This window comes from Strix aluco, chromosome W, assembly GCF_031877795.1.
Source record: "Strix aluco isolate bStrAlu1 chromosome W, bStrAlu1.hap1, whole genome shotgun sequence".
NCBI classification, from domain to species: Eukaryota; Metazoa; Chordata; class Aves; order Strigiformes; family Strigidae; genus Strix; species Strix aluco.
In genome coordinates, this window is record NC_133970.1 from 3,553,121 (window position 1) to 3,568,369 (window position 15,249).

Here is a 15,249-nt window from a genome sequence, read left to right on the forward strand (position 1 = left end):
AGAGTCTCGGTTCGTGCGATACTGCCGTCGGTGCACGGTCCTCATAGCAATTGGCACCTGTTGTTCTTCAACTCGCAACAGTCCTACAACAAAAGGATCTCCTGAGAGGCCAGGCAGATTAGACAACTGTTTGACCTTCTCTGTGTTCACACTGGCCACACCAAAAGCCCATCGGTATCCTTTTGGGTCTTTGAAATACCCCCTCTTGAGGTAGTCAATGCCCAAGATACAAGGGGCTTCTGGGCCAGTTACAATGGGATGTTTTTCCCACTTATCCCCGGTCAAGCTAACCTCGGCCTCCAGTACTGACAGTTCTTGACATCCGCCTGTTACTCCTGAGATCCAGATAGGTTCTGCCCCTCTATAACTTGATGGCATTAATGTACACTGTGCTCCGGTGTCGATTAAAGCCTGGTACTTCTGTGGATTTGATGTGCCAGGCCATCGAATCCACACTGTCCAATACACCCGATCATCCCTTTCCTCCTCCTGGCTGGAGGCAGGGGCCCTCTATTCCTGTTCTTGGTCAGAGTATTCACTGTCTGACCCTTGCTGTGCCAGGCCAGAAACTCCTTCATCAGGGCCAAGGGAGGTGATCTCAGTCTTCCTGTATCTGGGAGATCGCTGATTACTTTCTTGCGGTTTCACACCAGCTACATTAACAACCTTCTTGGATGTCTTCTTCTTGGCAGGGGTCTTTCCTCGCAATTCATGTACACGAGCTTCAAACTTAAAGGTGGGTTGACCATGCCACTTCCTCATGTCCTCCCCCTGGTCACGCAGGAAGAACCAAAGTTTGCCACGTGCCTGGGGTTCCCTTTCCTTCTGACTGGGGTGGAAGAGAACCGATTTCTTGGGGTGCTCCTGACATCTAAGGCACTCGCCCGTAGAGATGAGGAGGTACCAAGACTCTCTTCAAAGTTCTGAAGCCAGGAAGAGACTGCCTCCACAGTTGGTGTACATCTTAGTCCTTCTCCCACGTCCATTTCTGGATAGTACATCACAGCCAAGCCGGCAGAATACGAGGATGGCGCACCTTTAATCACCTTCCTCCACGTGGCCCGTGTGCACAGGACATCCTCTGGATTTTCAGGGGCTTCATCATTATCTGGATCACTATAGATGACTTCCAGCACTGCTAATTCTCTCAGGTACTGGACACCTTCATCTGCAGTAGCCCACTTCCCTGGGGAGTTGTCCGTAAGATCTTCCTTGAAAGGATATCTTGCTTTAACACTTGAAAGGAGCCGTCTCCACAGACTGCAAATTGCTGTTTCTTTTCCAATTCCCCTTTCAATTCCTCGATCTCTAGCAAGGGAACCCAGCTGTTGGGCTTCCTTACCTTCCAGCTGCTGAGCATCAGCCCCATTATCCCAGCATCGAAGCAGCCAGGCAGCAATCCGCTCACCCGGCTGGCGGCTATAGTCTTTCCGCAGATCTCGCAGTTCTGATGACGTCAGGGACCGGGTAGTTTCTGCCTCCTGTTTGAGTTCTGTTATTCCCTCTTCTGACCCCTTTGCTGAAGGACCCGCTTCTTCCTCCTCTTTCTCGTCCCTTATTAATCGAGGGTATGGACCTGTTGTTCTCCTTGTCCACTGTTTCTTTTTTACTACTGGGGCAATCTCTGCTGTTGTTGTTTTTGTTTGAGTTCCCATCTCCACCACAGTCCTTTGAGAGCACTGAACTGCAGCTCGATAAGCACAGGCCAGGCCCCAGTACAGCGCTGGGAGTTGCTGATTTTCACTGGGATAGACAAGGCACCCTTCTATCAGGTGTTGTGTCGATTTTGCGGGGTTGCTTGCCTGTTCAGGGGTAAGATCCCAGGCTACAGGAGGTGATAACCGTCCTAGGAATCTGCCCAAATCCTTCCACTCCCCCTGCCACCCAGGGACAGGCCGCCTCAGGGCACATTTTGGTATTCTCTCACCCAAAATTTGCTTTCTCTTACACCAAAAACCTACCGAGCTCCACACAGCCCACAATAGGCGAATAGCATTAATGAACAGTATCAAAGAGCTAACATAAGGATTAATAAGTACTTCGGGAGCTTGCAGAATAAAACCACTCATGATGTTCCCAATTTCTTCCAGCATGTTCCCGAGCTTAGCAAAATAAAGATAAGCAGAGCAATAAACAAACCCGTGACCAGCACAAGAGCTTGTCGCTTACTAACTGCTATAGCTATAGCACAATTAATATAAAACTGCTGTTGTCTTGCCCCACGTTTGGTGCCAAAAAAGACTGTGGTGGTTTGATCCTGGCTAAATGCCAGGTACCCACCAAGTCGCTCCATCACTTCCCCCCCCTCCCCCTGTTTTCTCAATAGGGCAAAGAGGGGAAAGAAAATAAGATAGGGAAAAAACCCCGACCTTTGTGGGTAAAACAAAAGCAGTTTTAATGTAAGCAAAGCAAAGTCCGCGCGCGGAAGCAAAAAAAGAAAACAGATTTATTCTCTACTTCCCATTAACAGGCGATGTCGGGCCTTCTCAGGAAGCAGGGCTCCCATACGCGTAGTGGTTGCCTCGGAGGACCAAGGGTGACCCCACCCCCTTCCTCCTTTCTCCCAGCTTTATACTGAGCAGACGTCATATGGTCTGGAATATCCCTTTGGTCAGTTGGGGTCAGCTGTCCTGGTTGTGTCCCCTCCCAAGATCTTGCCCACCCCGTCCCACTGTGGGGGGGGGAAATGTCGGAAAGAGCCTTGGTGCTGTGTAAGCACCACTCAGCAGTAGCCACACCACCAGTGTGCTATCAACACCCTGCCAGCTCCCAACATAAAACACAGCACCATGAGGGCTGCTACAGGGGAAAACCAATTCTGGCTCAGCCAGACCCAGTATAACAGGTAATAGCCTTTTAAGATAACTTCAAGCTAATGAAAAAATTGAATGTAATTATTGTGGAAAATAAATCCTGTAATTCTTTTTCACTAATGACAAGATTAATTGTAATATTGAGGTTGAATATTTTTAATACATTTTGTATTTCTGTTTTCTTAAAGGTCACGAAGACAGAATTGGAGAAACTAAAATCTAGCTATAGGCAACTAATAAAAGAAGTCAGTTCTGCCAAAGACAAGTATAAAGAAGCTGTGGCTAAAGGTATGACTGACTTGTATTAATTTTATCTATTTATTATTGTAGTTTTAGAATGTACTTAAACTTACAGTGAAACAAGATAATGTTTTCATTTTAAGCAACTCAATTGCAATATTAAAAAACCAAAGTGCATTAAGACAGGCTAATTGTTGTCATATATACTTGATGGTACTGTTTTTGAAAAATCAAAACTATTGATAGCCCTTATTTAAAATAAACGGTAGCTTTGTTTTAAACTCATAATTCCTTCGGTGGACATATTCGGAATGTGAAACTACTCGAATCAACAGTAATAGTGGTAAGCAGATTGCACCTCTGTCTCATCTACATTGTAGCTGCAGCCTATTTGCATCCTGTGATCCTCTATGGTTGCTGCAGTGGCAGCAGCACCAATTCTTGACACTTAGTAGAATGGATATGAATTGTTTAACCTTAAGCAAAAGGGAGAGAAGAATTCATTGGTATGCTGGGATGTTTAAAAGCTTTTAAGGGAATGGTGTGTCCAAATTGCATGGCTTTTGATTGCTGTTCGTTTGTACTAATGATTAAGTAAATGAGAGACTTTGTTTTACTGTCTGTCAAAATATCTTGTTGATGATCAGTGGGGTTTTTATATGCCTCTCTAAGATTATTTTCTTTTTCTTTAAAGAAAATTAATTGGATGGCAGTGTGTAAATATAATTCCAAAATCTATATTTACTTTTTGTATGCCTGCCTAAAATGATACTTATTGTCCTTGGTTCTGTTGTACTATTCATAGTGCAGTATAGTAGATATTGGTGCTGAAAGATTGTTTCCTTCCACATTTGTCCAAAATTCTGGGTGAAAACTGATAAATGTGTTGAGGGATATTAAGAGCATGGCTTCCTCCTCCAGCATCTCTGGCCAAGGACTTCTTCCTGCCTGGCTTCTGGAGCTCAGCCTTGTGTGCCCAGGGACCTGGGGTGTCTCTGCCCAGGCTGAGGGAAGTGACTGTATGGTGGTTTAAACCCAGCCAGCAGCCAACACCATGCAGCCGCTTGCTCACCCTCCCCTGCTGGGGGTGGGGGGGTGGGGGGAAATGGGTGAGAACAATTGGAGGTGGAAAGGGAGACTTATAGGTTGAGATAAACAGTTTAATAATTGAAATAAAATAAAACAATAATAGAAAGTACAAACAGGTAATGAACAATGTAATTGTTCACCACCTGCCAAATGATACCCAGCCTGTTCCCAGCTAGCAATCCTGAAATACCAGGATCCTGCAATTGCAATCCTGGAAATGAGAACCCCCTCCTTTCCAGCTGACCCTCCTCTATGTACTGAGCATGACATTACATGATCTGGAATATTCCATTGGTCAATTTGGTCCGGTGCTCTGGCCATGCTCCCCCCAGCTTCTTGTGCACCTGCACACGGGCAGGACATGGGGAGTTGGAGAGTCCTTGATCTCTGAGCAACAACTGAACACATCAGTGTGTTATCAGCATTCTTCTACCCAATCCCATACTGAATCCAAACCACAGCACTATTCTAGCTACTATGAAAAAAATTAACCTACTTGCTGGGTAGTCTCCCTTGATGCTCACTAGCAAGCATGCACATACATATCCCATAGGCACTCTGTACTTGTAAGTCCCCCTAGGTATACCAGCACAGACCTAAGGTCTCCTACTTGCCAGCTAGTCCAGCTTGAAATTTGTTAGTGAATACACATGCACACTAGGTTTGGGGAGGATACAGACACTTGGCCCCCACCAGCAGCTGACACCAGGCACAGGGGCTGTGACATGCAGTCCTATTCCAGCTGCTGGCACTGAGTACCTTGCTCATACTGGTCCCTCCCCATAGCTGGTTTTCAGGAGAAATGCTGTTCCTGTCCCAGTGGTTGGAATTTAAAGATTCCCGCTCTAGTAGCTGACACCAGAGGCCATGGGATGCCTACACCCCTGGTCCGACTCCCATAGCTGGCACTAAATTCACTCCCTGATCCTACTGAGTAGCTGGCATTCCAGGCACAAAGTCTGTAGGACCCTACCTAGACCTAGAGATCTATGGCCCCCTCCAACTACTGATGCTGGGACCCTCGCTCTTTTTAGTAGCTGACAGCACAGGCTGCATTGTACCTATGCCCCCTATCTGATTCCAGTAGCTGGCACAAAATTCCACTCACAGGTCTCACTAGCACACACATGTGAGACAGAGGGAGATTATTCAGAGAGATAGCTAAGAAAATATTTAATAAGAAGATATAAGAAGATAATATAGACTATGGTGATCAGGTGCAGGGCTCAGCCAGACAAGAATACTGACTGGCCCCATTCTACCTGTGACCTTTGATAGTTTGCCTGCAGTTTCTTGATAGCCCATCAATTAGTGTGACTGACCAGGTTTGTTTCTGGTTATTGTCTTTGTTAAGGCTAATTGGTCAGGTTTTATGTCTGTGTGTGTCTGTCCCCTCTCCTTTTCCAGCTGAAGGAACAAACACTCTCACACTCCAGGTATCCAAACCACTTAGTGTGACTGGCCAGGTTTGTTCCTATCACCATCTCCCTTATCCTTTGTCCCTCAGGTTTGTGTCTGTATGGTTTTGTTTATGGCTCCTTTGACCAGATACCCTTAAAGGAGCAGACACTCTACTTCCATATACCTTTACACCATGTAAAGACAAAATGGTATTGGATAAGAGAAATTATATTTAGCACTGTTTAGCTTATTTTTTTTTAACTGGTGTTCACATTCATTTAAAAAATGTAAATATATTCTCAGTTGTTAATTTCATCTAGTTCCCTATCTGTCCTCTATGTTGCTTTAATTGGGAGTTTGTCCCCAAGTAACTACATAACATGGGAACTTATAGTACATAATAAAATTATAACAGGGTGTTGTGATCTAATATGTTCTTTTTATTTCTTCTTTCTGTTCTAGTTCTGGTCATTATTCTTCATTCCTTATGCACCAAACTTTCCCATTGAAGTCAAGGAGTGTTTTGGCTATTCAGGAACTGTAATGTTTTGATGTTTTCCTGATTAACTGATGTGGTGGGTTAACCTTAGATGGTTGCCAGGTTTCCACTAAGCTGCTCTCACTCCCCCTCGTCAGTAAGACAGGGGGAGAAAATAAGATGAAAAAAGCTCGTGGGTTGAGAAAATGACAGGGAGATCCTTTACCAATTACAGTCACGGGCAAAACAGACTCGCCTTGGGGATGATTAATTTATTGCCAATTAATAACAGAGTAAGATAGTGAGAAGCAAAGACAAAATTAAAACCACCTTCCCCTCATGTCTCTCTCCTTCCCAGGTTCAACTTCACTTCTTTGTTCTCACCTCTTCTGCCCTTCCCTGAGCAGTTCAGGGTGGATGGGGAATGAGGGTTGTGGTCAGTCCCTAACAGTTTGTTTTCACCACTTCTTCCTCCTCACACTCTTCCCCTGCTCCAGCGTGAAGTCCCTCCCGTGGGATACAGTCCTTCATGAACTGCTCCAATGTGGGTCCTACTTGAGCTGTATTTCTTCAAGAACTGCTGCAGCATGGGCCCTTTCCATGGGGTACAGTCCTTCAGGAACAGACTGGTCCAGTGTGGGTCCCCCACAGGCCACAGTTCCTGCCAGAATACTTGCTCCAGAGGCTGCAGCTCTTGCCAGGAGCCTGCTCTGGTGTGGGCCCTCCATGGGCTGCAGCTTCCTTCAGGGCTTATATACCTGCCTCAGCATTGGGTCTTCCACAAGCTGCAGGGTGGATATCTGCTCCAGTGTTGTCCTCCATGGGCTGCAGGGGGACAACCTGGATAGTTTTTCCCCATATGCATCACTATAAATATTCACATTTTTCATTGTGTCTCAAAGTTCTTTTAAAATTCTAAAGCTAAGCACTGTAGAGTCCTGGTAATTTCTTCTTACATTTGTTCTGTAACCTCTTATTCTGACACCTCAGCAGAGAGTGATTCTTTGATTCTTTCATATTCTTTACAGCAAGGAAATCTCTGAAGGTCTTTCATAAAGAACACAGATGCCAAAAAATTCTTTCAGTTTTTTTCCTACCAGTTCCTTTTATATAATGATCATCAACAGGTTCTTTAAATTTTCTGACAAGCTTCCTAACTCCAGTGTATTTGAAATAGGATTTATTATCAGTTTTGTTACTATTTTACTAGTTGTTCACTCAACTCTTTTATGACCTGCCTTAACATTTTTCCATGTTTTAATTTATAAGAGTTCACAATCATTTGTGTATTCCTCATTTTACACAATTTCATCTCTTCAAGGTCTGCTTTCAAGCCTCTATGCTGCCACTTAACTATACATGTTTCCTCCCACACCCGAGTGGTGCAATTGGGATGGGGAATGGGGGGGTTGTAGTCCATTCATAACACTGCCATTTCTTCCTTCTCACGCTTTTCCCCTGCTTCAGCATGGGGTCCCTCCCATGGGCTAGTCTTTCACAAACTGTTTCAATGTGGGTCCTTCCCATGGGCTTCAGTTCTTCAGGATAAGACTGCTTCAAACATGGGTCCCCCATGGGATGCACTTACTGCCAGAAAACCTGCTCCTGCATGAGCTCCTCTCCATGGGCTCCAGTTCCTTCCAGGAGTTTGCTTCAGTGTGGGCTCTGTATGGGCTGCAGTTTCCTTCAGGGTATATCTACCTGCTGCAGCCTGGGGTCTTCCATTGGCTGCAGTGTGGATATCTGCTCTGGTGTGGTCCTCTCCATGGGCTACAGGGGGGGACAACCTGCCTCACCATGGTCTTCTCCATGGGCTGCAGAGGAATCTATGCTCCAGTGCTTGGAGCACCTCCTCCCCCTCCTTCTTCACTGACCTTGGTGCCTGCAGAATTGTTTCTCACAGGTTTTTCTTCTCATTCCTTTATCTCACAGATGCTGTGCAGTGTTTTTTACCCCATCTTAGATATTGTTATCACAGAGGCACCACCAGCTTCACTGACTAGCTCAGCTTTGGCTAGCAGTAGATCCATTTTGGAGATGGATAGAAATGTCTCTAGCACAGAGGCAGCAGCTGGTATCTTCTCACAGTAGCCACCCCACTACCGAAATCTTGCCACGTAAACGTGGTATACCAGGGAAGCATGACTGATTTGAAAATATACTAGTACAGTGTCATGGTTTAACCCCAGCCACTAACTAAGCACCACACAGCTGCTTGCTCACTCCTCTGCAGTGGAATGGGGGAGAGAATTGGAAGGGTAAAAGTGAGAAAACTCTTGGATTGAGATAAAGACAGTTTAATAGGTAAAGCTGTCACGTCCCGCTCAGATGAGGGGGACAAGTGACTCAGATTCGCAAATCCCCAATGGAGCGGACAACAAGTCTCCAAGTCTAAACATTTATTAACTACCCACAATGTACTAATTGAACACACGATAGTTGGCTAAGTATATAGCAAGTTGTGGCAAGCAATATAATATGCCTTGCATTGCTTAATGGGAAAGGGAAAAGAGGGAGATAGAGGGAATGGGGAAATACAGATCACCGGTCTGGGTTTCTGAGCTGATCCTGCCGACGAGGGTTCCAGGAGGCACAGGAGGCAGCCGGCTTTTTCGCTGGCATCCGTCTTCTTCGCTTCACTGCACTCTCTCTCGGGCCGCCCGGGCCCTCCCCCCCGCCCCCTTCTTGATTTATACCCACTTTCCTTGGGTCTGTCCCCTAGGTCGACCCACATACCTACGTATCCCATGTACGGGGAGGGGTAAGGTGTTTCATGGGATGATGTAATTAGCATGATCATGTTAGCCCTCGTTAGCATATTGAGGGGTGTTAACTTTAATATGCATTCTGTGGATAATGAAGCAAAGGTCATTCACCGGACAGATGGCCCTTGAAATTTGGCCAGGTGCCTCAGAGCAGAGCTGTCCTGTCTCCACAGGGCTCCCTCCTCCAGCCCCATCTTGTGTTATTCGGACAGCCTTATCAGCTTCGACCTCCACACCATCCACCCTGGGACTCATAGTTTTGTCTTGCGAGTGTTTGAGGCATTTCTTCGATCAGCCTCAACTTTTGCTTTCTCAGGCTGTTTTTCTTAGTTTCTCGCAGGCCTGGTTTCTCGTCTCTCACATCCCACCCCGTGACTCAAACACTCCAAGTTCTTCTTTGACCGTTGTGATCTCAAAAGGTACAGGGAAAAGGAAGACAGAAGGTGAGAGAGCATATAGCTAATTGCTGCAAGGCATACTATTAAAAGCAAAAAATTGCATAATATCACAATACTAATATTTACAAGCCATCTTCCCCGCCCCGTGAGTCCTGAGGATCCCAGTGATGTGACCCATGACCCAGGGTTCCATCCATCAAACCAGCCCATCAGTCAATAAAAAGGTTCTCTCTTCCCATTGGTGATCATCTTCATCATGGCACGGGTCTCTTCTATAGAGGTGGTGGCATCGTGGATGGTGATGCAGCATTCTCCCTCAGTTAGACTCGGCATAATGCACAGTCCATGTTCCTTCAGCAATGCTAGCCGGATTCTGCAACGCCATCTTAGATGCTTGTTGGGTCTGCACCTTTAATTCCTTAAAGGCATACCTTGTTAGTACATAGAATTGCTAAGTTAAATTTTCTAAAACTATTTGAGGTTACACAATCCCATTAGCAGGTCTATAAGGATTTAAATGGGAATACAATCTAATATTCAGGTACAATTCATTAATGCTTAATTTGTGGGATCAGACCCCTTCAACTAGTCTTTGATGACTGCATTTTGCTGTTGGTGGATGTGGTGTTGTAAGGACCACATCCAGTTATATGAGTGAGCACTGTAATCTGTTTGGTATTTGCAAGCACCAGTTTGCAGTCACAGGTGACTCACAGGCTTCCTTTATTTTGGAGGTGATTCCCAATAAGGTAACTTAAGGCACAACTCCAGGTTAGCCTTCCAATAAGTGAACTCATTAGATGTACCTGTAAAATTTCCTGGATTGTTGATTGTAATTGATTGGCAGTGATTTATTCCACACTCAGCAGGTATGATTCCACAAATTATATAATAATGTAAGCAGATTACAAATAATAACTAGCCGATAATGCCTACAACCATTGAAAGTGCTAAAAGTAACATAGGTCTCCTGTTGTCCAGGATCAATGCCCTGTAAAACACATATATACATAACAAAACAATGGTGGTTAGAAAGAAGGGACAATCCCCCTGGTATTGATGCGGTATTCTTTCCCATGGGCATCAGTAGCCACCCATGAACAAATATTGATGGGAGTTTTTAGGGTTAGGGGTACTTGCCCCACGGTGGGCAAGTCTACTAGAACAGGTTGTCCAGGATAATGGAGCGGGTTTGCAGGGTCTTTAGTCTCTTTTTTCCTGGCGAGTATGGACGGAGGCTTAGGACAGAACGCGGTAAGTCGTGGGCACCCATTAATTCCCCACCGGCTGTTTATCTTCATTACTGCATCTGGCACCCGTTGTGGCCATCCTGGTTCGAGGGGTTTTAGGGCCTGCTTTAGAAGTCCATTGGTGCGTTCCACAATCCCATTTGCTTGGGGATAGTATGGAGTATGGAAAATCCACTGGATTCCTTCATCTTGAGCCCACTCCTGAACCACCCCGGCAGTAAAGTGACTACCGTTGTCTGATTGGATCGATTTGGGCTTAGGCAAGCAGCTAAACCAGCGTTTTAACCCCTTCACCGTATTTTCTGCAGTTGCTCGAGATACAGCTTCTGCTTGGGTTAGGTCCGATACTATTTCCACCCCCACCAATACAGAGCGTTTTCCCTTGGAGAGCCAGAAAGGGCCAATATAATCCACCTGGTTGTTTAGCAAGTGGACAGGTTGATTTCCTGACTGGATCTGTCCCACTGCAGCAGCATCAGAGCCACTGATCAGTACATCGTTGATATACTGATATACCCTGACCCCTTCCCTTGGAGGGATTTGAGCAAGCTCCTGCGCTAGTGCATAATGAGCGATGGTCGGCGAATGGCAGTATCCCTGGGGGAGACGTGTAAAAGTAAATTGCACGCCTTCCCATGTAAAGGCAAAGCCATCTCTGTCTGCCTCCTGTATGGGGACCATAAAGAACATATCTTTTACATCAATAGTTGCTAAGATCTGGTGGGCTTGTTCCTGTATGGTTGCAATCAGTTCAGCTATGTAGGTACTGCAGCTGTTAGAGGACCTGTATTGGCATTTAATCGCCGATAGTCAATTGTCAGTCGCCACTTTCCATTAGGTTTACGGACTGGCCACACTGGGGAATTATAGGGTGAGTGAGTTGGAACGATTATCCCTTGCTCCCGCAGCTCTGCTATTACCGGAGTGATCCCCTCCCTTGCACCTAACGGTAAGGCGTAAGGTTTCACATTAACAGTTTTAGAAGGAGGAAGCGCAGGCGCTTGCTGTAAAACTCTTATAGAGGCAGTTGGGGACCCAAATTTCCATTCCCTTCCTTTTGAATCCACCCAAGCTTGTCCCTTCAATAGGTCAATGCGACGAGTGAAGGAAGCAAGGCACGAATTCAATATGAATAATAAGCAAGCTCCAACTTTATTTGGATACACGATCCCTTTTATCTCCTTCCACATTAATATGTATATGTATCATCATCTAATTGGTGATATCTAAGAAGCAGCATTATAATATCTCGGCCCCCTCGGCCCCCCTGCGGTTTTCGCATTCCGTTCAAAATCCTCCCTTCTCTGGCTCCTTGCCTTAAAAGTTGTTTACCACTTCGTCAAGGTCGCTCCGTCCTTGTCCTACCCTCTTATGTTCTAACTTATGTCAAGTGAGGCCTAACATATGCCAAGTGCGGCCTAGTCATGCTAAATGTCAGTGGTCAAGTCGTCTAAGGAGCCATGTCCCTGTTCCTTAAGCCATTCCCCAACAATTCCCCCTTTTTCTTTTTGGACGACTAAAACCTTACTGCTCATACCTACAAAGCAACACTTAATACAAGAAAAACATAAGGACAGAATCAGCAAAATAATCCTAAGAAAAACAACAAAGCGTAGCAACTCCTTAATAAGGCTTCCGGCCCATCCTGATAGTTCCCATCCCTGAAACAGTCCTTGAAACCACTCGTCCAAGCCGCCGTGGTGCTGTTTGATGTGTTCCATGTTCTGTCTCAGGACCGTCAGGGTTTTGTGTACGGATTCAGAATGATCCGAAAGGTTCATACAACACATACCGTCAAAATCTTCACAACCATGCCCTTGAGCCAACAATAAAAAGTCAATAGCTGCTCGGTTCTGCAATACGGCGTGTCTTATGCTATCCACATCTGTAAGGAGAGCTGAGATAATCTCAGAGGTGAGGTTAAATTGTTTAATACTCCAACAAGCAAGTTTTTCTAAGTTCACTAAAGCATTAGAAACAGCAACCCCAGGTGCAAGCAGTGAAGCAAAAAATATTTCTGAGCACGACCACAATTCCACATCGTCTTTGCAGTTGCTACTTAAGCCTACTAGTGACCACCGCGATCGCTTGTGAAGCTGTATTTGGTGAATAGAGGGGGCAAATAATGTCAACTTACCAAGATAACATGGACCTCCAGCGGGATGCTGTGGAATGCCACCCCAAGCACGATCTCCACAGACCAAAAAGTACCCGGGGGGTAGCTGTTTGGCGGAACCGTTGTTCCAAATGCCCTCTCCGTTACTGTCTAGAGCTTCGCCCGGGTCACCTTCCGCCTTGTGGCAATAGTTGCCCCAAGCGGAGAAGGGAGGCCAGGTGGGAGTCACATTGGTTGCGTAGTCATTAGTGTCGATCAGCCAGTAATGGGGCATGCCTGGTTGGGGTATATACCTTGCCAAAAAGATACAGCCCCACGGGGTCTGTGTCTCACTCTGTTGACTAGCGGGCATAGAACCTTTTAATTCTAATTCCTGTAGGGGGAGTGGGGAGGATTTATTTAGAGAATTTATGAGTAAACCTTGGTGCTGGGCCCATGCTATCTTCATACATGTGCGATTAAACTTCGCACGGTCACACGTTCCGGACCTTATGGTGGTGCAAGTACCCGTCTTATTATATTGGCTCTTACACTCCTGAACCACATTGGTGCTATTCCAGCGGGTTACATTACTTAAATTAACATAATCTACAAAATCCTTAGGGTCAAAATAGGGAAAGCCAATCAAACATGTTCGAAATGGATCAGAGGCAGATTGTAAGCTAAGACAAAATGCATCTTGTCCCGTTTGGTTTGCCCAGGTTACCCACATATTGGTCCGAACATCAGTCTTAACAATGGCATCTGTTCTTATCATCAGCCCCATCATCATCAATGTTGCTATTAACACCCGACCTTTTCCCTGTGCTTCCAACGAAAACGTCGGCAACAGTACTCCTTGGTCTGTTGCCATTGCTCTTCAGGCACAGACCAAAGAATAGGTACACGATTTCCCTCACCACACTCTATGTGCAAAACTTCACCAGTGACCCTCTGGCTTAGCTGGTCGTCTACCAGGTCTTGGTAGGCTGACCGCAGTCTGCTGGGCCTATTTTCGCGTGTGCGAGACAATAGGCCAACTAACAGCCTAGCTTGATGGTAGGCTTCCGAGACACAGAAGTCGCACCGGCTGATCCTTTTGTCGTACCTACGCCAAACTCTCCTACCGCATTTGCAACAGCAAGTCAACACCCAGGGATAACATTTACCACATGAAGAGCATAGTCCTTTCACGTCTGTCATTGATCCTTCACACCTTCATGAGTCTCTTTGTCTTCACGATCTTCTCTCAGCGCTGGTTTGGTGAACCTGGCGGGTACCCAAAGGAGTCCTTTTCCTGTAATGACACACATATAACCTCTCCCCAGATATTTCACCTCCGCTGGCCCTTTCCACATTCCCGTTTCTGGTTCTTTATACATCACATACATCGGTTCTCTTTCTTTTTCACTTACTGCTCCCCCATGTATCATCGCAGGAGGGAGCCCCTGATCGGAAAAAATACATAAATGGTTTAACACAAAAACAGTTTGCAACACCCTTTCTGCAATATCAGTAACATCCTTAAACTTTTGTAAATAACGTTTCAGGGTTTGATTGGCCCGTTCTACCACAGCCTGACCGGTGGGTGAGTGTGGTATCCCTGTTATGTGCTTAACACCCCACAATTGACAAAACTTCCTCACTTTCTCACTGCAATACGCAGGCCCATTATCAGTTTTTATGGTTTTGGGAACCCCCATAACAGCAAAACAACTGGTAAGATGGCGTGTTACATGCAATGCCTTCTCCCCCGTCTGGGGGGTAGCCCATATGTATCTGCTGTAAGTATCAATGGTAACATGTACATATTTCAACCGCCCAAATTCATTAACATGGGTAACATCCATTTGCCACAGTTCGCAGGGACCCAGACCTCTTGGATTCACCCCAGTTCCCAGTCCTGGGCCATGATGACCGCAGGTAGCACATGCCCGAACAATACCGCGAGTCTCCTCCATTGTGATATTAAACTGGTGGTGCAGCCCTCGAGCATTCTGATGAAATATAGCATGCGACTCCCTTGCTTTTACAAAGTCACTGACAGGGGCGGCCATAGAAACCAGCTGGTCGGCCCGGTCATTGCCTTCCCCTAACCCATCAGTCCATTTGTGGCTCCTGATGTGAATAACACAGTACAACTCTGTCCGCTGCATGAGCGCCGATTGTAATTGCCGCAATAACTCAAAGAGTCTTTTATTCCCTATATCCCGTATTCTCGCTCCCTCTATACGGTTTACTACACCGGCAACATACAAGGAGTCTGTGACAATATTCAGTCTTTTATTAATCCATTGGCCACAAGCCCAAACCACTGCGGCTAATTCCAACGTCTGCAGGGAGTCTTCTGGGTGTGCTTCCAATAACTGGTGTTTCCACTGCCCATCCTCATTCCATGTGGCTGCTGCACGTCGTGATCGTTTCCCAGCATCATCTCTATAGTGGCATCTGCGGGAAGGGTAACTAGTATAGCCCTTGTCGCAGAGTTACAATTCTCCAGCGCACACTGTCTCAACATTGATGCCTTCATATAATCGGGTATATCAGCTTGCTGGATCGCCTCTGTTACACGATCGATGAAAGTGCTGAATGCCTCGTCTTTTCCCTGCTTGAGTGACATGTATGAGGGGAAAGGGGGCTTTACCTTGATGCGCTGCAAGGCTGCGCGTGCAAGGCACATGGAGTCTGCAAGGATATGGGGACCTAATTGCATTTGCATA

General features: G+C 46.0%; 1 protein-coding gene across 4 annotated transcripts in view; it reads left to right on the forward strand.

Annotated features, from left to right (window-relative positions):
* The window catches only part of LOC141917798 (tyrosine-protein kinase Fer-like), a 216,578-nt gene that overhangs the window by 24,676 nt on the left and 176,653 nt on the right, over window positions 1-15,249 (forward strand). For all 4 annotated transcript variants that reach the window (XR_012621465.1, XM_074811324.1, XM_074811323.1 and 1 more), the window contains exon 4: window positions 3,002-3,101. Coding sequence is in view for 3 of the 4 variants with exons in the window: in XM_074811324.1 (XP_074667425.1) it covers window positions 3,002-3,101 (100 nt within the window). In the remaining variant the exon portion in view is untranslated. The remainder of the gene's footprint in view (window positions 1-3,001; window positions 3,102-15,249) is intronic.